Source organism: Peromyscus maniculatus, chromosome 2 (genome assembly GCF_049852395.1).
Source record: "Peromyscus maniculatus bairdii isolate BWxNUB_F1_BW_parent chromosome 2, HU_Pman_BW_mat_3.1, whole genome shotgun sequence".
In the NCBI taxonomy this organism is placed as follows: Eukaryota; Metazoa; Chordata; class Mammalia; order Rodentia; family Cricetidae; genus Peromyscus; species Peromyscus maniculatus.
The window spans coordinates 12809600-12832642 of NC_134853.1; the positions used below are offsets into that span (position 1 = coordinate 12809600).

The 23043-nt window shown below is 39.2% G+C and overlaps 1 protein-coding gene across 3 annotated transcripts; it reads right to left on the reverse strand.

Annotated features, from left to right (window-relative positions):
- Nucleotides 1-8634: 8634 nt before the first annotated feature.
- Pex2 (peroxisomal biogenesis factor 2) lies at nt 8635-22824 on the reverse strand. 3 transcript variants are annotated; one of them, XM_006977897.4, is made up of 3 exons: nt 22618-22824; nt 11729-11839; nt 8635-9901 (listed from the first exon to the last, which is right to left on the reverse strand). In XM_006977897.4, the coding sequence occupies exon 3, from the start codon at nt 9882-9884 to the stop codon at nt 8967-8969; it is 918 nt and encodes a 305-aa protein (XP_006977959.1). In that variant the 5' UTR covers nt 9885-9901; nt 11729-11839; nt 22618-22824; the 3' UTR covers nt 8635-8966. The 3 variants fall into 3 exon arrangements, with proteins under 3 accessions (XP_006977959.1, XP_015852070.1, XP_076419894.1); XM_015996584.3 differs by lacking the exon at nt 22618-22824 and adding an exon at nt 22177-22309; XM_076563779.1 differs by lacking the exon at nt 22618-22824 and adding an exon at nt 12150-14229.
- Between the last annotated feature and the right edge of the window lie 219 nt (nt 22825-23043).

Sequence of the window (23043 nt, forward strand, 5' to 3'; positions counted from 1 at the left end):
AAAGGACTGACTTTAATTTTCTTTTGCTTTCAGGAGACAGTGTTTCCCTTTTCAGCATTTTGGAAAAGTGCTCATGTAGCACATACAGTTTTGAGTAGATCATCAGTGAGACTCGTGGCTTCTCTCCTCTTCGAATCTCTATGTTTTTTTTTTTTTAATTCTATTTTCCATTCCTCAGCATTGAAAAAGTGGACAAAATTAACTCAAGTTATCTGTGGAAGTCAGGTATCCAGGGCTAACTCCCAGGAGTCCATTGTTCACTGGAAGATGGAGATTTATTGAGTTTTCACCAGTCCCATCCCCTAACCACTCTGGAGTTGGAAAGGGTAAAGAAAAATATTATGTAGAAAAAAGAGACACATTTAGAATTGGAAAAATTATTTCTCTTGGTATTTATGCTAAGATCTAAGCAAAAGGAGCAATTGTGTTTTCAGACATCCAGGAATCTGTAGGTTTTGAATTTTTCGACCATTTTCCACCCATGTGTGGAGTAAACACATGGAAAGAAAGGAAGAATAAGAAATCGATTTCTTGGTCTTTTTCTATTTCATTTATTTATTTATTTATTTATTTATTTATTTATTTATTTATTTATTTATTTATTTATTTATTATTTATGAAACTACAACTAATGAGACAGCAAGTGATATTCAGTCCTATTAAAGAGCCCACACGCAGGCCTTCAGCAAACTCCTTACATTCCTTGCATTGGTTTTGAATGATACAGTTCTCCAGCTCAGGGAGCCTGGAAATTACAGAACATCTGCAATGAAATTGTTTTCTGTTTTTGTTTTTTTTTTTCTTTTTTGGTGGAAAACTGATGAATCACTTACTGCCAATGACTGGAAGAAAAGGCACTTGTTTATGCCCTTATGTAATGAATTTTTATGAGGCGAAGTTTGCTATTTATAAAAAAAATACACTTTAAGCTGTAGTAGATGTAAAATAATAGAATTCAGAATTCAGAGCAATGCATTACTGCAAAGACAGTCACCAGTAGAATATTATCTGCTTACAAAACACCCAAACAGGGCTATTACTTTTATAATGGAATTTAAAAAACAACAACAACAAAAAACGAAATCTCATCTACCCAGTTGTATTCTAGTAGAAAAAGTATTTAAAGAGATATAGCTGAAATTGACATCTCCAAAATTACATGTATTTTCAAAGAAAAGTTATTAATTCTCTTATTTAGCCCCTGTTTTCCAGCTGCATTTTTTCTCAAAGCAAGGATGCCAGAGAACATTGCAAATTTAAAAAATGGCACTCCTCAGACACACAACAGAAACACTGGGACCACTGGGCTCTCTGCATCCCTGCAGGCATGCCTATGGAAGTCTTCTTGCACTGTAACCATCACCTGTATTACACTGTAAGGGATCTGACAATGAAACCCCAAACTCTCAACTTCTTCTGACTTTCAGAGAGCATCTACATTGTGACAGGTGTTGGTGGTATTGTTCTAAAAATGGAATTTCTGTTCCTCCTGACACCGTAGACTGTCTTGTTATTTGACAGAATGACCCAGTAGAAAGTGGGAAGAATTCTACCAGATCTGAGAATGGGCAATAACTGGAACACAGACAATGGTGGGTAGAAATCTTTGTTCTCAATAACTTATCTACCCTGCACATTTGATATGGAAATGAATGTTTTAAATACAATGTATCATATTTTTTTAAATGTAATATTTTCCACTTTTATGTTATTTTATATTTTTGCTGGCTAGAAGGGCACGTCCTCAAGTAGATGCCTGTTGAAGCATGGAGGCTGGCAATAACAGGTGGCATTTACGAATGCCATGGGTCCCAGGGAACCATTCTGAATCACTCAGAAGCACAGGGGAGACTCTGGATCCATTAGTTCAGGATTGGGATGACAGACATCAAGTCTCAGCTGAACTTCAAGTCTGCATCATCTCTTACTGGCAGCCTAACCATCACATGTAGAAATGTCAGTGTCAATATGTTCACGTCTGGAAAGAGTAGAAAATCCCAGATCATACTCTGGATCTTGACTCTTAGTAGAGGATGAACAGGAATTTTGTAGGTCTGGGCAACTGATAACATAAAATGGTTACTTGAAGTGTTCTAACCCAGTGTATTCATTCTAGATATTTTAAAGTAAACAAAAATTTTATCTTAAAGTAAAAAAACAAGCACTATTTTATTTTACAATACTTGTATTTATGTGCATACTATACAAGTGCTTTTGGAAAAGGGAATGGGAAATTTTACATTTTGACAATTCATATGTAATTAAGAAGGCACAAAAGAGTTGACAGTTTTAAAGTTGTAGTTACTATAAAGGCAGACTTAATCTTTATGCAGAAAAATCAGGATTCTAGTAACTTAGAATCTGTGTCTCTGTGCTAGCTAGTCTTATGTCAACTTGACACACAAACTACAGGTATCTGAAAGGAGGGAAACTTAATGAAGAAAATGCCTCCATAAGATCCCCTGTAAAGAATTTTCTTAATTAGTTATTAATGAGATAGGGTCCAGCCCACTGTGGTGCCATCCCTAGGGTGGTGGTCCTGGGTTCTATAAAAAAGCAGCCTGAGCAAGCCAGGGGAAGCAAGTCAGTAAGCAGCTCTCCTCCATGGCCTCTGCATCAGCTCCTGCCTCCAGGTTCCTGCCCTGTTTGAGTTCCTGTTCTAACTTCCTTCAAAGAACAGCAAGATAAAAGTATAAGTCAAGTAAACCCTTTCCTTCCCAACTTGGTTTTTGGTCCTTGTGTTTTGTTGCAGCAATAGAAACCCTAAGACAATCTCCAAAATGCTTACTTCTATAAAAGATGTGCTTACTAGCTGTGCAGATGTTTTGTCTTTAGATCCAACTGCAACAAAGTGACGATAAAATATTTTAAATGTGTTTATTCCTTTGCACTTACACACACACACACACACACACACACACACACACACACACACACACACACACACACTGAGTACTTTGATTGTATCCCTATGTCCCATTAGTCTTCTGAATCCCCCAAAGCACAGGAGAGGTTCTCTTATCTGCTTCAACTGAAACCTTTCTTCTTCCCATCAAGTACTTTCTGCTTTCACGTCCTTTTAATTTTTTTCAGTTTGTTTGAGGAGCCTGGGCCCCATCAACATTCCATCATGGCCAGGGAGGGATTCACAAGGCCGCATCCTTCTCTGAGGAGCTATGGGCAGTTAATGGTTGCTGGGGAAGGACAGTCGTATTTCCCAGTGGTATACCCACTAGTAACTTGCCCTCAGTAAAGTGAAAGTGTCCCCTCCCCACTCATACTCAGGAGGGCAACTATAGTGAAATGTAACGGACAGAGAGCTCTTTAAGAAATAGATTTCTCTGTATTAATTAAAAAATACGACATGCTAATTGTAGAAACCCTGAGAAATAGAAAAACATGCAAAGAAAATCAAAACTGAGTCCCACTGAGAGGTGTTTAATGTTAATGTTCATTCTTCTCTAGTTGAGACCATATTACACTTAATTGAGTATCTTACCTCTGAAACCTTAACATTACATGGTGAACGGTTTAAAGTGATTCATCCTTATTTTCATAGAGCATTCTTTCCCATGGTATTGATGCAACGTTGTTTTATTTAGTTAAACAGCTTTACTCTTTCATTTAGTTGAGGTTTTGCGTCTTTGTTGTGAACAGTGCACTGCACTGAACATATTTTCAATAAATCTATTCCCATAATACATAAATTTTCTTCTGATCAATGTTGATTTTGATGGAAAGAAATATGTCCACATCAGCTGGATTTTGAAAGTCAGTGTTACTTAACTCAAAAGATTTATGTTTTTTGGCTCTGTGGTTTAGAAAAGGCCCGTTAAACATGTTAAGAAGAACATATTATTCTATGATTAATAAAAAAGAAAGTTAATGAGGAGAAGAATAGAATCCTTTTTGGATCTCCTGGCTTTAGGAGTAAGTGGCTCTAACCTTGTTTGACTCATTACAGTTGCCAAAACAATAACTCAAGAGAGTCAATGAGGGACATTGTGCAAAATGGTGCTTGCATTTTATTTTATTTTTTAAGTTTAAAACTGTAAGCTTTTCCTTGAAGAAAACAGAAAGTTACCTGGAAACAAAAAGAAAAACAAAATCTGTTATTTCACATTTTACATACTCTTTGAAGCATGCGAGTGCACACACACAAGACACTTGTTTACTTACTGGTGTTCATGAAGGTAAATGCACAGTTCATACTGGTTTATATAAACAGAAAGAACTAGGTATAGTTTCAGATAACCAAAGTCCATCAGTCTATAGAGAATTTGGCCAACTTGTTTGGTTGAAAAGAACATTTAGAATTGTTCTGTTGCTGAAAATATCCTTTTAAGACATGTCTCTTATTGAGTACTATTAAGAAAAGCAGCTTTTGGTTAAAAAGAGAATGTTTCAAATAAATCAAGTTTTTGCCTTTCAGTGCCAAGTTTGAAGGCTTCTTCAAATATAGCAATACTAATTTCCCTGTCTTCTTAACCAAATTATACAGAACAAAAAGTAGCTGTTATTGATGATCCGAGGCCATTTTTTAAACCACAATTGCTATTCACTGTTAGGCCTCAGAGCCGTCTCTTCCTACGCTGCTGCTAGATTATAGGCTTTTTTTTTTATATATAAAGAAAGAATTTCTTCCTTTGATATAAGGCTGCCCACTATTACATGTTTCTGTAAGACCAGTTTTCCTTCTTCCCTTTTCTGTTATTTTTAGTCTGCTGGTGAAAGTTCATTAGAACTCTATTCAAATGATAGTAGACTTTGAATGGGGTCCTGAGGAATTGTCCCAGGAGTAGGCCTTTCTGAATGGATTCTGACAACCTACTGAGTTTTCCCAAGGCTGTGATATGGGTGATGCCTTTCACAAACACAAATGAAATAACACACATAGCTCACAATGATTATTGTATGGAATTTCTTGCTGTTAGTTTTGCTTCCCCACAAATTATCCAGAGTAATCCCTTAAAAATGCAGACTTGTTCATCTCATTTCTTTGCTTCAAATCTTCCTATGACTTTCTCGTGCTTCAAATATATCCAGATTTTCACCCATGGCTTCTTTTTTATGTTAATTTTATAAAAGGCAGTGGTTGATTTTCTTTTCTTTTTTTAATAAATATTTTTATTTTATAATTAATTTAATTTTACATATCAGCCACAGATTCCCCTGTCCTCCCTCCTCCCACCCCCTGGCCTTCCCCCTCAATCCACCCCCATTCCCACCTCCTCCAAGGGGATTCAAGGGTCTCCCTGGGGATTCAGCCCAGCCTGGTAGATTCAGCTGAGGCAGGTCCAGTCCCCTCCTCCCTGCACATGACTGGAAAAAACACAGGGACAAATAGCCAAACTAGTGGAAACACATGAACTGTGAACCAATAGCTGAGGAGCTCCCATGGAACTGGACCGGGCCCTCTGGATAAGTTAGACAGTTGATGAGCTTGAACTGTTTAGGAGGCCCCCAGGCAGTGGGACCGGGACCTGTCCTTGGTGCATGAGCTGACTTTTTGGAACCTAGGGCCTATGCTGAGACACTTTACCCATGGCTTCCATAGGTGGCCACAGCCAGGCCTGGCCCAGCACCTCACTCACCTCATTTCCTACACCTTTTGCTCCTTGGACGCAGAGCCAATATAGCAAGCACCCTTGCTGCATTCTTCAGCAGGTTATTTTCTGCAGTGGACTTCTCACACCAGGGCTCTCTCCTGCAAGCCTCTTCTGCCTAGCACACCTCCAAGAATGTAAACGCCATGAGAGCAGGCTTTTGGTTTCTTCCCAAATACATTCTGAGTACTGAAGAATGACTGCAGGGGCTGGTAAACAGTTTTTGAGAAAGTGATTCATTTATTTCCTATTACAAAGAGGTGGATATCAAATGCCTATTTTGCAGGGGAACACATTCAATGTGAAAGAGGTTAAATACATTTGTTCAAACACACTCACCGTTGCATGCAGAGGAGTTTGGCATACACAGGGCTAGCTCTGACACATCAGTGACTAAGATGCATCACTGGACCCTCACAGGTAACACACAGGGGAGACCCTGACTTGACAACAAGTTGCATGGAAGAGAGAAGAAAATCTGTGTAAAATTTTTTTTGACAAAGGGAAATCATTAATAACTGGTAGCTGAGTTCTTAAGGCTAAAGTAGAGATGTATCACATAACAAATATGATCCAGTTTTCCTGAATGTTGAGCTCTGGAGCCACTGGGGAGTAAAGACTGTTGCTTCACATTCAAACAAATCTGGCAGTGCCTAGGGAGACAGGGCCTAATAGAAACCTCTGAGACTGCCATAGAACTTGGCCAGGAGGCCTAGCCGTCTACAGCAAGCAGAGCTCCTGGAGCAAGCATTTGAGTGTGTCAGTCACTCATAAATCCATTGATTACCTGCCATGCCATTAGCTTGTTGTAGGTCAAGTATCCCTTAAGTGAGAAAAAAAACCAACTATATTTAAAATGTTAAGATAACACTATATATTATCTATATTAAGACATGCTACCGAGCTATTCTATCAAGGTCAGTCTTGATGGTGGGAGCAGACTGCCTCAAGCATCAGCTTCAGCTGGAGGGAACAGCTGTACTTCCAGCGCCTTCCTCCGCAGAGAAGCCCACATCTAGGGACTAGGAAGTGCTAGTGCTGCCCTTGGAGTTGGAGTTGCCATTTCTGTCTGTTTCTGCTTTATTGTCCACACCTTCCACAAATGTGGACCTCTAATATACACAGCAGCCTGCAGTGAGTGCCACGGGCTCTGAATCTGTGAATTCAACAGACTTCTAAAAAGTCACATCTGTACTGATCGTGTACAGCTTCGTCCTTGTCATTATTAACAAAGCAACAGTGATTATTTATACAGCACTCCTGCTGTTCCGGGTATTATAAAGAATCTATGCCAATTTCATGTATAGCAGGATGCACGTTGTTACATGTAAATACCAGCCTACCCTCTGTAAGGCATACATCTGAACATCAGCAGATTTCAGTATACCCACAAAGAGGCTGCCACCAAACTCTCCAGAATATCAAGAGATGACTGTATGTATTTCTTAGACTTCATCCACCTTTAGCATCTGATGCTAAACAATCTAATCTGTGACACTGTGTTGAGCTAACAGCATTTCCTTGAAGACAGAATAGAAATAAAAGGCTTTGATTGTCTGATAAAGAACAAACATCAGGATCTCTAACCACTGGAATTTCCATCTAGTAGGGGATAGATGGTAAAACAAACAAAATCTGCAAAACACACACACACACACACAGACATAAACACACATAGACACATACATACACACACATATTCACATACACACACATACGCACACAAACAGCCAGAACTACTGGATTGGTTGAGGCAAGCAGGAGGATTGCCTGAGTGCCCAGGAGTAATGGGCAACAGAGCAAACTTCACAATTAAAAAAAATATGTATTTTATAGTGCTATGTCTACAGAAAAATTATCATGTCCAAGTACTGTCAGCTGTATTTGCTAACATATGTATAAAGTACTGTTTTCATTATGACAATAAGAGTTGCTTCTTAAAGTTTATACCCAGCATATCAAAACAACAATATAACAAGATATTAGTGTATGACTCATACTGACTTCCATCTTTTCTAGCTTCTATCTTGTATTCTAAGACATCCAGTCACTTTCAATGTTGTCATACCAGAAAGCTGAAGAAATGCTGTTTCTTCCTGCCCAAGGCTCATCCTCCTCCTAAGAGCATTTTAGTTTCTTGGAGTGGCCAGCCTGCTCACTGCACTTCTTTATGTTCACAAGGTATAAATGAGGGCCTGTCACCCACATAACTGGGAGTCTACCCCATCGTGACTGGCTTAGGAATGTGCACATACCCCAAAGCTAGGCATAGCAATGGGCATAACTGTATTTGGCACCGCTCTATCTCCAGCTGCATCAGCATCCTAAGTGTTGCGTGAAATATGAACACAGATGGACAATGGTCTACCACATCATATACTCATGTTTCTAGGTTTGTTCTTTAAAAACCATCTATCAGTATATTCTAATGAAGACCTGAGACTGATCAACATAAGTTAATTTGTTATATTTCCTGAATATAAAAAAAGTGCAGATACTATTTAACGTGTGAACTAATTAGATTAACATATTATGAAGGCACAAAAATTGACACTGTTTAAAAATCAGTGCTATTATTTTGGTGAAGTGATTAAAAACAGTCCCAGTATTTTCATATTATTTAACAAAGGGTTCATTTAGTGAAATCTGCAGAGAAAAGAGACTTGATATGAATTGCTCTAAGTATTACTATATAGAAGACTTCCAGTATTTCATAAAATTAGCAATACCCTTGGTGAGAACATGGGCTCTGATCCAGGACATAGACTTAGGAAACAGTGTTCTTCACACTAGCTGTACCATAGTCCCCAGATCTCACTTCTGGCTGCCTGAAGCACTTTTTACATTCTGAATATAAGAAATCAACTCTGAAGGAGTCTGACAGCTATGGACTGAGCCTCTTGAAAACTGGCTTCAGGGGAAAGCTTAGTTATGAGCAAGACTATAGAACTTGAGGTTTAACACAACAAGGTCTTATGATGTTGGCTTATGATGTTCTGTCATTTCTGAAAATAAATGCACACTCATCCCAGAGTCTCAAAAATCTTTTATTTTTAGAGTCCGACCTTTTTCTATGAAGAAGCACTCTTAGTCATTCTTAGTATTCATCTGACAAAAATTTTCCATTATTCTTGACATTAAAAATGTAATAGCTGATTTAAAAAAATAACACGAGCATTTATAAGAGTCTCTTGTATCATTTAGTTTCCAGTGATTAGAATTGAGTTGTGCTTAGAAAAGAAGAGAACAGTGGCTGAGCAGCACATGCCTTTTCAAAGACACCTACCTATGATATTGAGGATGACTAATACCAAGGACTTGGACACAATACCTTTTCCCTCAGAGGAAACAATTTGGTTTCTAAAGAGCATTCACTTCTGACATTTCAATTCCTGATTTCAGTGGCTGCACACTGTGCACTTCTATGCCACACTTAGGACAGGTAAAGTACATGTCAAATAGGAAGCTACTTTTAACACAGTAATAACAGAACACGTGTTCACATCCAATGGTGTGAGGCATTGTGGGCCACTCTCCACAGAGCGCACATTCTCTGCCACTGCAGGCCAGGGCACTGTCACTACTAGCAGTGCCAGTAAGGGGTATGCACCAGGAAGACAACTTGGCTTTCAACTTCTGGATATTGATGAGTGGTAAAAGAAAAATCAGAAACTCAGCAAAGCCGTGCCAGAGAAGTTCCCTATTCATGTACTCAAAGCCAACCTCACGCATGTTCTGGGGCTTGCAAAATACAGAGTGGATGCCAAGGAGGCGTTCTGTCAAAGTAGCAAATTTTCCCTTTTGCAGGAAAATCAAGAAGTTTATCAACTCACCTAATTTTAAAAGTCCAACCACAAAATTCATGCCCTGTTTGACTTTCCCGAAAGATGCTAAATGACGATTTCGAAACAAATCATAACATCGTTCTTCTAACCATCTCCCCCCAATGGTGCACACAGCATACCACAGTTTTTGATTTTTACTTGGGGGCTGGTATCTTGGGTTGGAAGAAAAATCATTTTTGTACTGAATATTCAAAACTGACTGCCCCACAGTGGCATTTTTGGAGTAGATGGTGAACCTCCACAGGAAAAGCCACAGACATGCTTTCACTTCTGGTTCAAATCGAGCCAACAGTCCTGGCTTAAATCCATGAAAGCACTGAGTAAACTGAGACCACACGAGCTGCTCCAGAGCCTTGTTCAGTTCAAGTGCATCCAGCTGACTTATCCTCAGCACTCTGTTTGCACTCCCCGTCTTCTCCTCTCTGCCAGCCATGTCTTCTCTGAAGTTGTCTAGGAAAAACACAATTAGGGACCATCAAGCAGCGGCAATCTTCTATTACTGCCTCAGCTGCCTGGACACACAGAAGATGAGCTATTTACAGCGTAAAGACAGCAAACAATCTCTTCTTAATTGGAACCTCTCTTTCTTTTCTTCTTACTTTCTTTACATCATGCTTCTTGTCCCCCACTCCCGCCCCCTTATCCAGCCCCCTTAGCCCCTCTCAGCAATGGAATCATGGGTAGGAGGTGAAGAGAGAGGGAGGGCAGCTAGTTACTGATTCCAAAAATATACCTCTACAAAATGTTCCCTGGCTGGATATTCTGTCAGACAGATACAAATTTTGAAACTGCCAATGAGGCACAATAACACAGCAAATAGAGAAGGATGGATTGCTCAGAACACGGTAATAGATGGTTAAATCAAGACCTCACTGTGATTTCCAGTGCTTCAGTGGGATTCAAGGGTATGTTTTTCAAGCAGTCACTTAATCTTTCTCAAATATACTTTACTTACATTTCATTACCGAAATACTAATGTGTATTTTGGATACACATACGATAAAGTATTCAAGAAAAAGCATGAGTAAAGATACATACTATAATAATTTCATAAATACACAAGGAAAGAAATAGATGCTAAAGGAGACTAAAAACAACAAGTAAATCTAAAAAGTTAATGAATGTTAGCTCAGTATGCATGCCTCAGAAGTAATTTAAGATTTCAAACCACAGCAATGCAAACCCGTCACTGCAGCAGTTGATAGACAGATCAGTGGAGATTGGTTACATCTTACAAATGAACCATCAAACTCAAACCATGACCCACATTATCTTTAGTTCTCAGTGGGTCCTTTGCTTGATCTACTTTCACAGAGAATCTAAACATGTGGAACTCCAGGAAGCTGAAGGCAAACTTGTGATTACAATGTAATAGAATGTAATAACAAAAATGGGGAGACCTTGTCCGCAAATGCAAGATGCGGTAAGATGAGTAAATTCTGGAGACTATTTGTACACCATGGCTACTATAGTTAATAAGTCAGCATGCCTGTTTGAAGCTGGCTAAGATACACACACACACACACACACACACACACACACACACACACACACTTGATGAGTTGTAATGGCTGTTTGTTTAATAGGGGTACTTATCTTACAATGTGTATATGTATGTATACACACACATATATGCATATATATATTCATATATATTCATAATCTAATCCTTTTCAATTACTTAACAATAAGACTAAGGGAAAAATAAAGATAGTAAAATGAATTTTCAGCACACTAAACTTAAACATGATCTCGAGCCTTTGAGAGGCCCCTAACAGTACCATCCAGAACCCAGGCTCCCACTAAAGGTATGGATCCTGTGGACATCAGCTCCTGCTAGTAGATCATAAAGGAGGGTTTTCATCTGATCCTCCTTCCACCTTGGGTATCTCACCATGCAAAACACAAGGCTAGAGACAAAAATGACGCTTCAATTCCTTTCAAATTCTATTATCTTATGAAATTTATTTAAAGGTAGATGTTAAATGTTATCTATTAAACAGTAACAGAACTGAAAATATCCTAAAATGAATTTGTACTTCTTGACATTAGGACTATCTCTGGCAACACAAGACATTTTCAAGAAGTGAATTTTAATGCTGGTTATGTGTTCTAGATTGAATTAGTGGCAGAGACCTTCTGCTTAACAAGTTCAAACACAGGAAACAAAAATGACCCTTGAATAATACAGGTTGCTTGGTGACGTCTTCCACTAAACCAGACATGAGGAACGATTCTCCCATACAAATGCCAATCCCCTTCGGAGGCAGCACTCACCTTTTCCCTGTTCCTGTGATCCCTTCAGGACTCAGCAGCCTATCCACAAGGTGGTGGAGAGCTCTGCTGCAATTCTGCTTCAAGAAATCCTTGCCTCATACTTGCCAGGAGCTGCAGTAAAGAAAATGGGATTAAAAAGAGAGAAGAGATCCCTTCCCTCAGTCTACTAATCTAATCTAATCTAATCTATTGCCAACTGTCAGCTCTTTTGTCCAAAATACATTTTCCTCATGCATTCATCACTTTCTAACTACTACAAACCATCTCCCAAAGAAGTCTGGAAGCTCTCCCCTCTGCTGGGATTCCTTCTAGTTGCTTTATCTCCCTTCTGGCCCATCAAAAACTGTCCACCTGGTAACCAGTCTAGAACACAAGTCTCTCTAATCCAGTGCCCGGTGCCCCCAGTTCCTTCTTCAAGTACCCCTGTCACTTTATAAAGTATATATATATTTTTTTCTTCTTTTGCATGGAGCATGTGTCTCCATTCTTCAACTGAAAAATTAAGTACTGGCTGACGTATCACTTCCTCCTGGCTCTAAAATGTGGCTTGGCTGCCTTTCTGGGGTTCCCTTAGCATCCCATCTTCCTTTCTTGGCCTCTATACTTCGGACAGAATGTACTTTTTAATCGTTTATTTTCTGTACAACATGATAAGCACTGATGCTAAGTCTACCTGGGTATTATCAGAGTTGAATCAGGGCATCTATCGTAATTCCTGGTACACAAAGGTATTTTATAATTACTTGATAAATGGATAAATGAGCAGAATGAAAGTTTAGGGTAGCAAACATAAATTTGATCCAGTAACCTTTAAAATTATTTCCAAGTGCCATACAAATATTGGTTCTTATTTACTTAACCATGTTTGTGGTCCATCTACTACTTACCAGCTGTGCTGGAGATACTGATATAATAGAATGAAAGACAGTTGTGAGCATGGTAGAGCCTACAGTTTACCTAGGCTAAAAGAGGGGGGCTGTAAGAGCATGATATATAAGACAAACAGGCAAATACAATGAGATGGAGAAATTGATTTTCAAGGGGAAATTCGGGGCACTATGCCTTTAACCCCATCTAGAGAGAGGTACCTGGTGAGGAGCTATCTAAGCAGGTCCTGGGGAGGAGCAGCAGGGTCAATATGGTGATGAAACTAAAAACAACTAAGCAGGAGCAATATGAAGAGCCAGAGCGAAGGACAAGTAGAAGACTGAAAGGAAAGCAAGAGACAGATCCTACAGGCTCCAGGTTAGACGCTCAGGTGAGGAGGTGGGTTTTCACCAGGAAGGTAACAGGATTCAGTGAACACTCCTAAGCAAAACGCTAATCAGATATGCTCTGTAGACACTTGCTCTGGCCACTCTTCACAATAGCTTTCTGCTAGCTGTGAGAAGGCTGGATGCACACTGACCATTTAACAGGCTGTTAGGTTGATCTAGTGAGAAGCTAGTGGTGGTGTAAATTATACACTTATCAGTGGGGACAAAGGAAAAAAGAATGTTGAAATCTACAGTGAGGTGGGAGAGCTAACACTATTTGACAAGAATTAAACAAAAATAACTGACTGGAGTAAATGACTGGATGGAGACCCAGTGCGCTAACATGGGAAATACATGAATATATGCTTTGACAATTTTCAAAGTCAAGGTTTCTATGAGATGCCTTGGTGGCCAACCTGTAAACATGGGACTGGGAATTTGGGTACAGATTTTTACAAGTCCAGTCATTTCTGATAAAATTTATATTATCTAGTTAAATATTAAATGAGGAAGGCAGTGATCCAAACTTCTGGTGGTCTATATCTCCTCACAATGAATTCAGCTCTCTCTATAACAATGATCTCATTTTCATATTTTTCAATTGATAAAAAACTATAACTAGGTATAAGAATGATACATATATCTTTGTATTTCTACACATTCTATCCCTTCACTGTCCCTCTAATCTAGTGATGTTCCAATCTGAGAGCTTATCAGAATCCCTCCCAGGATGTGTTAGATTGCTAAGCTTCACTCTTAAGAATTCTGATTTATTAGAAACGTGATGGGACCTCAAGAGTTCACGTTTCTCACAAGTGCTCTATGATTTGGAGAACTTTTGGTTTAGTCAGATTCAAAGCAAAATTCACCTTTTTTTCCCCATGCTATCACCTGTACACCTCAATACCACATGCTCTTCCCGTCACTCATTTCTAGCTGGTTTTCATCACTTCATCTATAAAAGCTGGTATACACCTCAGCATGGCTCTTTCTATTAATTAGTCCTCGTGAAATTCAAGGTCATTGTTGATTCCACAAAAATCCTGATCCTTACTGGATCTTGGAATTCAGAGAAAAAGACGTGTCCTGGCTCTCACATAAGGATATCATACAAGGCTGAAAAAGGGAGGCAAGCAAATAAATAGAACTGGATGATATTTTTCCTAATGTAGTAACATTATGTATTAACAGAAGGAAAAACAAACAAATAAATAGAACTTGGTGACATTTTCCTAATGTAGTAACATTATGTATTAACAGAAGGGGGAAAAACACTAAAACATTATTTGATTAGCTAACACAATCCTACATGATTACTTGTCCAATTCAAGTCATCAATGTGAGCCCCACATACCTGGTCCCAGTGCTGAACTAGACAGATAGCATTCCTAGCCAAGGAGCAAATGAGATGCCAGGCTTGCTTTATGAGGTCAATGGTGCTAATTTACGTATCTCTAAATATGGGACTGTGAAAGTTCCAGATTGGAGTACATAAATATCTTAATCTACAGCTCTAGAATTCCCCACAAAGACTGGCTGCTTACAGGAGCTGCTCAGGAATGAACAACTGTGAAGTTGTATGAGATGGGGGTCGGCGGGAGGCGGTAGCCAGTCAATGCACTAGGAGAACACACCTAACTGGAGAGTAAGGCAAGCTACCTCTGCTCCAGTTCTTAACTGGGATTTAGTGAGCAGTCAGTGAATAGCTTTTCAGACACATAATCTTTTTCAAAATCCTTCTTTCTAGAGGAATCATACTTGAGACCATGCAGTAAAGAGGAATTTTTAATGACTGCCAGGAAAGGAGACTTAAGACTTAACACAGTCTAACAGATCCAATATTTAACAATACTATAAAAAATTCTTTCTTATTCCTTCTGTTATAGTTTAACATTTTTTTCTTTGCTTTTTTTCCTCCCTAGGCCTGGCCCCAGTGTAGATTAGGAACAGCTGGGCTCCCTCTCCTCCCTCAGTAAGGCTCTTTCGTAGACCAAAAGACTTATTATTCAACCACTCTTCAAACTTCGCTTCCCCAGATGAATAATTTGTTTCTCTGGGTTTTGTTTTAGGGTTTATTTCCAGACTTTAATAGTTTTGTGACTTGTTTTAGCCATAAACCTAGAACAAACACTGTCCATTACACACCACAGTTTGTCAGCATGGAATGCCTCCCCTATACTCTACACCCCCTTTTAGACAACCAGGACAGACTGAGGAAAGCAAGGTTAAAGTCAAATCTGCCTGTGCTCCAGTTCTAGCTGGGTCTCCTACTTGCTATGTCATCAAAAACTTCATTAGCCTCAGATTCTTCTAAAAAGAACTAACAGCTACTTCAATGGGTTGTTGAGATTAAACTAGATAATGCTACAAAAGTGGCTTGGAAACTATAAAGAAGCCTTATTACCACATCGTTATTACCTTGGCTAAGGATGGGCATAAAAGAAAAAGACTACAAGTTGATTTCGGTAAATCTCCTTTGAAAGTCTGCAATCTTCATTATTACCCACAATAATGCCTTAACCTGTGTCAAAAGAATTTGTTTCCAGGAAATATTGACCATGTCATTAAAATGTAATTGTGGCAAAGAAATTGCAAACATGATATCACCATTATATGTGCTTATGCGAGAGCCAGGCAAGAAAGCCTGACATAAGGCTTAGCCATATATAGTTTGTGTCTTGTCTGAAAGATCACATAAGAGGATTCCTGGAGAATGGCGTTGCCTTCCATCACTACTAATACACTCAGCAATTTAACCCCATCAGGGTTGGGCCTGTGACTAGGAAATGGAGAAACCCCAGGGAACATGTGGATACTATCTTCTTCTGGGTTACTTTGTCCCTCAGGGCAGGGCACAGTCAGTCCAAGTATTCAACCCTCGGTTTATCAAGCAAATATAATATTCAGTTCTTCCTCTTGCCCAAATCCACTCCACTCCCTATTCTGGCAGGCACAGATCTTTCAGAATTCTAGCTCTAGAGAAGGGCAGTGCCCAGGAGAGGAAACCGATGAAATAAATATAATTGGATGTTCAATTAATCTGATTATAGAATCCTCTTCCTTCCACTGCAACGTAATAAGATTTGTCCCGTAATAGGCGTGAAGTACAGAAAAATGCCATAAATGCCTTTAAATCACATAAAATCATTCTCAACATAATGGAAGTAGTCTGTGTTTTAGTGACTTCTAATTCTCTGACAAATACTTACTCAATTTAACTAATATTCATTGGGCATATAAATGCCAGGCAATCTCCTAGGTAGCAGGGATTTGATCTAAATATTTATTATCAGTGAACTTCCTTTTTTTTTTCCCCACACATTTAACCCAACAGAGTTTTAGTAAAATCAGAACTGGCCATGGATCTTTGCATCAATAAATGGATCTCAAAATGTGAAAATACTGAAAGGGGCCACAAAACTCCTCAGATGAAAAGGTAAGTATCTTTCTTACTTAGGACAAAGAGACAGGCTGTGCAAAAGGCCTGTGATGTGAACTGGCTACAGTCTCACTGGGACTCCTGGAGATCAATTTCAGCAGGAGCTGCTGGAATGTAGCCTTGGTTAGTTAATCAGTGTGTTTTCATATGTCACCTGGCTGCAAAGAGGTAAGTCATCTGCTATGATGAAAGCAGAGAGGCCTTTCAAGAGAGATGGACCGAAGGCCATGCAACACCTAGGCTGTTAGGGATGCTGCACTCATGCTGTAGGCATAATAATCACCCAAAAGAGCCATAACACGGTATATGTTTTAGAAGGTCAGCCTGATAGCAGAATTCACTGAGTAAGTCAAGTGCTTTGCAAGAGAACAGTTACAGGACTTCTGCAATCCAAGGGTTGACCAAGATGGGAACAAAGTTTTAGAGAATATAATTTATTTTCAATAAGAACTTGTAAATAAGAAAGGAGGTTTCAGTTATCATATTTTTGGATTAAAAAAAAAAATTCAACTATTTTTGGTAAGCTAGTACTTTCCTGGCTCTTTTTTACAGTGATTGCTAATACCAATGCTCAACCACCCATCTGTGTATAGGTAGTTTACTTTCAAGAACTGAAGTAAACTTTACAATTTCCATTTTTTTTGTTTTTTTTTTACACTGCTACTTAGTTTCATAAATGTTGGCTCAAACTTGAAGACTTCAGAAAAATACAAGTCAACCTGTTAATCTTTTTTGTAAACTGAAGTTATTCTGAATTAAAACAATACTACATTAATACTTTTTCAAAGTGCCCAGACAAGTTTCATCCTATTCCACCTTTTAATACCTAACCCTGACACACTTCTCCCTCACTCTCTAAATCATGCGAATCTTAACAAATACTTATTATGCAGGCAAACAGTCACATAAATGTGATTAAAATTATAATCTGTGACATAAATATTACCATTAAAGACTGATTACAGTACTTTAAGGATACATGAAAAAGATGCTGAAGGCAAAGTTAGGAGCAGATAAAAAGTATAAAACCTACTAGGGTTAAGGTAATTAAACTAAGTTGTCACATAAATATGTTTAAGACCAAATGACCCAGCACTAAGAACTGTTAAAAAGGTCTCCTGCTGACATTTTATCAGGGGACATGCCCACACTGCTTTTCTTTCAGATAAAAAAAAAAAAAAAAAAAAAAAATCCTGAAAACAGGTTTTTGAAGAACAGCAACATATAACCTTATGCCTTAGATGACTCCTGTTTTCTTCCTGATTTTCATTTTCAAAAAAACTCTTCATTATCAACATCACATTAAAAAACTATAGCAAGTGATTTTATCTCATTGAGGAAGAAGGAAATTTTCAGGATGTACTTTAGAGCTTTTATTGAGTGTGGTGCAAATTATGAATGAATATATTTTATTTAAAAACACGTTATTGACAGAAATCTATCAATAATAATGTGGGTATTGTCAAGGGCCTGTCAATATTAATGTAATTATGATTAAGAGGATACCATGGATTTTAGCCATAATACCAAGTAACATCTCCTACATTGCTGCTATCAATACACACATTATTATTGACCTGTTCTGGGATTCTCAGGACTAGATGTATTACCATTAAACATATTTGTCAATGCATACTGCCTACAGAAATTCTACATTTAAATTTACAGTCCTGTAAACTTTGTCAGCAGAAACCTCTGAGTTCCGATTAATCTCTACGTTATCACACATGCCCACTCCCTCTGCCAGCTTCTTTTGCGGCTTTACAACAGAGAACTCAGCCTTCCCAGGACTGCTGTACTGTCTGAGGAATTCCACTATTCCAAATGGATGCAACTGGAACTCCGTTTTCTTTCTCTCTAGGTTTTTATAAGTTTAAGGCTAAAACTTCATTCCTGGAGGTTATGTGAATAATCTGTAAGTGTAGATCTTAAGTTTTGAATCTATGCTCTACTATTTTACCTTTTTTGTTCAGTCAGATAGATTTACTGTCCATTGTACTGAAATCAATACTAGCAAATGGGACATGCATCAGAGAGGGACTTAACTGGATTCCCAGAGCACACTTCAAACACAGGTAAAAGAGTAAAGCTATGCTGAGATTCATTATAATACCCTGACCTCTAGCACCGTGAACAGGTCTAAAAACCAACAATTTGTAAGTTCAAATCCCACTTCCGCCAAACTTGTTATATGAACTGCCACTATTCTGTCGTTCCTCCCTCCATCAAAGATAGATTCAGTTTTAATATTTCACAGAGACAGTGTGATAAATCACAATAATACTCATTTGGATACATCCAAGACACACCAAGTATTCAAACTGCGGACAGTAAGTCTCCAAATTCTTTTTAACTTGAACACAGTTCTTATCAAAATTCTGGTAAATATTTTCTTAATTTTTCTAAAATCGTATGAAAAATAAAAACAGTACAGAGTTCTCAAAAAAGGAATGCAGGGATAAGCTCCTTACCAGAGAGGAAAATGTATTTTATTCCCATTAGGAAATAGGAAGAAACCAAAAGCAAATGATAAAATTTTCAAGACTAGAATGCATATTACACAACCCCCCCCCCCCCCCCACACACACACACCTACCTGAAGGCTACTGGGTACATGTTTCACTATCTAAAGTTAACCAAAACACTATTTTAGGACCTTAAAACAAAGTTTCCAACACCTTAACCTAACCTCACCTTTTTTTGTTTTAAAAAGAAAGCACCAAGGTTTGCATATTCTTTTCTTCCAGAAACCTACTATTTCTGCATCATACAGAGAGCATACTGCAACATTAAAGAGGTGTTTGAGTGCAAACAGAAAAAGACATGCCAAAGAGACTCTGGACAAGTCATTTTACCACACCATATTCTTCATCAGCTGGGGAAACAAACAATTGTAAACAAAAATGGTAATTTACAGGAAGTGTTTTAGCAAAGCTTGGAAGGAAGAGGAAATCAGGACATTGTAAGAGCAAACACTGACATTGGGAAACACTGAAAAAAGAGCAGGATACATGATAAAGAGAGAGTAATAGAAAAAATAAAAATTGGGACACAGAAAGATTAGTAACTACTATTAAGTCACAGGACTAGAAGTGGCAGAGCCATGCTCGGTACTTGTGCCTTCTATGGACAAGGTGATGATGGCCTAGAGGTATAAATACTTTAAGGTGGCACCAGGAGACACACTGAAGGGAGTATTTTCAAAGGCTAAGCATTAAGTGCAGGGATGCCAACTACAGCAAACTTATAATTCAAGCATGTACCAACCGCCAGATGAAATACAGCTTCAAACCACTCTATAAATTCAGGGATTTGTAGAATTAAACTGCTTAAGAGAAGAATTTCAAATCACTTGAAAGTTATTAGAACATAGATTTAATTGCAATTTTTAGGGCAAAATAGAATGGAAAAATACCCCCAAACAAAGAGGTATCAATCATGGAACAAGAGAAATTATGTGATACATAACTGTACCATATACTATTTCCTTTATATTATATACTGGAACCCTTATAACACAGTAGCTGTTATAATTTCTCCTTTAAGACAAAAATAATTTAAGGTCAAGGTAACAGTAAATTTCAGGAAATCACTACAAAATTGTAGAACATATAAACTTAGAATGGATGGGGAGCTGGTAAGCTTGAATCAAATGTAATTCCACAAAATGAAAAGCAAGTTTTTGCTCTTCGGGATCATTCAATAGACCAAATTCATAACCAAGCTCTCAGAACTACAGATGGAGAAAAAAATTAAAGGAATGTGGTAAATCACCCATGCTCTCATCCACATTCCCTTCCCTATACATGCGGTCAGAGAATCAGTCAAAGGGATTGACTGTCAAATCTAAACAAAGAGACTTATATGGGTGAAAACTGTGGCATGATCATTTATTATGAATACAGATTTATATGTATGGTGGATGCTCTGCCAACACACCCACTGAACACAGGGGTTAACCACGATAGAGACAGAATGCCTTTTGAGCTCCTGGCTTTTGTGTTTTAATAAGAAAGAAAAGACAACTTGAATGGCATTTTATCTTACTCAGGAAAGAAATCTGAGCTCTGATAAAAAGGAATACATATTAAATAGAGAGAGAGAAAAAAAAACAATGTAGAAGGGGACTTTTTGACTGTATTGAAGGAAATAGGCTGGAAAGACAAAAGGGCCATACTGGTAAGGCCAGAGGATGCATAGTCCTTGTCCCTATCTCCACTACCACATATAAAAACCATAGTATTGTGCTTAAAGGGACGGTGCCAGGCTCGCAGTCATGGGGAAAATGGAACAGTGGAGGCTTTTCTTCCAAGGTTTCCCTCATATTCTGAAGGAATGAAAGCGGGACAGCGTCCTTAGATGCTACTTTTACTTCACAGCAAAGAGAGGGACATGTAACCTACATTCTGGTTGTCCGACTGGGGTGAGGGGGGGATCTCAAGTGAATTTTGGTTCAGATATAAAATCCGACATGGCTCACACTTCCCCTGTACTGTAGGAACATGAAAATGACTTGATGCCCTGAGGAACACACGGTGCTAGACTCCTAATTTTATTAGAGAAGAGATGACCAGCAAGCGTGCACGTAACTTTAAGGCTCAGCAATCGAATCAGTCAAACAGAAAATTATGGTAAGGACTTTTATGATCATCAATTTAAGGCAACACTTTAATTACAATTAAAAAACAAGAATACCCGAAAGGAGGAGAAACTAGGAATTATGATCAATCATAAAGACAGAATTAATCTTGAAACAAGTATTTTGTAAAAATTAAAGAGCATTACCATGTTTGTAGCTTTTAGAAACTATGAATACATAATTTTAGAAAGCCAGAATAACCAAATGAATGCATACTGAATACAAATGTTCAATTGTCCTAAGAAAGAGAATTTTCATGCTAAAAGGAAAGGCAGATCATCTGGTCCAAGATATGAATTAAATCTTAACAGGAACACTGTTATAAAAGAACACATAAATAGCTGTGCTTGTTAAAGTACAGCTGACAGTCGGCTTGCTTTGTCTCTCCTCTGCATGGCTCCAGGAAATTTCTACAAAAGTTCTTTTATGGAACAATTTTAAAACCACAGATTGAGTGCTACCTCTAATTACTGAAAAAGAGAATTAGGCCAAAAGGTAAAGTTGGGCAGGGGCAAACTATAATCAGGACTAGAACCTAATTCTTTTCATTTTAGTGGTCTATTATGTTCTGTTGTTTTACTTTTTAAAGAAAAAAAAAATGAAGTTCTTTTTTCTAAGTAATTCTACTGACTCCTTTTTCAAATCCCCTGGCTCGTGGTCTTTCAACTGTAATCGTTCTGGATACAAGTAATTGGTAATACAAAAGAGATCAAATCAGTAAAAAGAAAGAAGAAAGAAAAGTCAGCCACTCCAAATTCATTCTGTTCAGGTTTAACTACAGGCCACACATTCCTGGAAGGTGTTTTGACTACAAACTGGTAAGGGGGGTTGGGGGTGGGGCTTTTAGTCATCCTATAATTACAAAAAACTGTCAACATGAAAATTTGGTAAAGGGTGCCATAACATATTTGAAGGTGATAGACTGGAAAATTTTCAGTCCGTGACAAGTCTTTTTGCTAAGTATCTGCTGTGTGGGAAATGGTACGGAAATAACTTCGTGAACCAACTTTCAAGGATCCCCAAAGAAAACCAGAAATGATTATCACATTCCTTATAACAAACCAATGAATTTCAATGCACTTCCCAAGCCATTTCCTAAGAAAACCTTCCGTACCTCTGCCCACAGAGACCAAAACTGAGTTTAAGTGAATGGGCTCTCAAAAAGGTTGAAACTCCAGCCCGTTGGAAAACAGAACCTTTTCCACGAACATTCTGATTATGGACCCCGAGAGATTTTTAAATCGGAGCTTAAGAAGGCAATCGACTCCGGCGAGGAGGCGATTTCGAGGCCGCCTGAAAAGTCGCACCGGGGGCCGCAGTGGCTCGTTCCTAGCGGTGTCGCTCTGCTTGTGTGACAGACAGCACTATGCCAGGGGAAAACTAGGGGTTCGGGTGTCTTTTATTGCCTTGCCGGAAACCAAGAGACACAAGGGCTCCTTCCAGGAAGACAGGAAGCCCCCGCGGCCTGCAGCCAGGGCGAGCGTCGCAAGGCCGTCCTCCGAGACCGCGGGGCCGGCGCACCGGGCCGCGGGGCCCGCTCCGGGCGGACACTGACCTGCCGGGTCTGCGCCACGCCCAGGCGCCGCGGAACCTTGCCTCAAACATTCTCCGGGAAGCTGGGCTTTTCCTAGCCGAACCGCGGGGACCCACGCTTCCGGGACTCGCGGGCTTCCGGGACGACGGAAGACCCGGAAGTGGCTGAAGCAGGGCCACTCGGGAAAGGACACCCAGTCGAAGCAAGCTTCCCGGGTCTGAGGCAAGCCAGCCGGACGGGGGCCCCAGTCACGGAAAAGGCCGAGGAGCCGAGCAGCCGAAGGGCCGAGCAGCCGAAGGGCCGAGCCGCCGAAGGGCCGAGTCGCCGAAGGGGACACCCCGGGCTCTGCGATTGGTCGGCCGAGCCGTCTCCGTTGGGCGGAAGAGTCACGGAGCGGTCAGCGCGGGGTCGGGCCCCGGCGGGAAGAGGCTTCCGTGTCAAGGCCCG

What these genes read in the sequence shown, in the direction of transcription:
- Pex2 (XM_006977897.4), bottom strand. Translation starts at nt 9,884, where the DNA reads ATGGCTGGCAGAGAGGAGAAGACGGGGAGTGCAAACAGAGTGCTGAGG.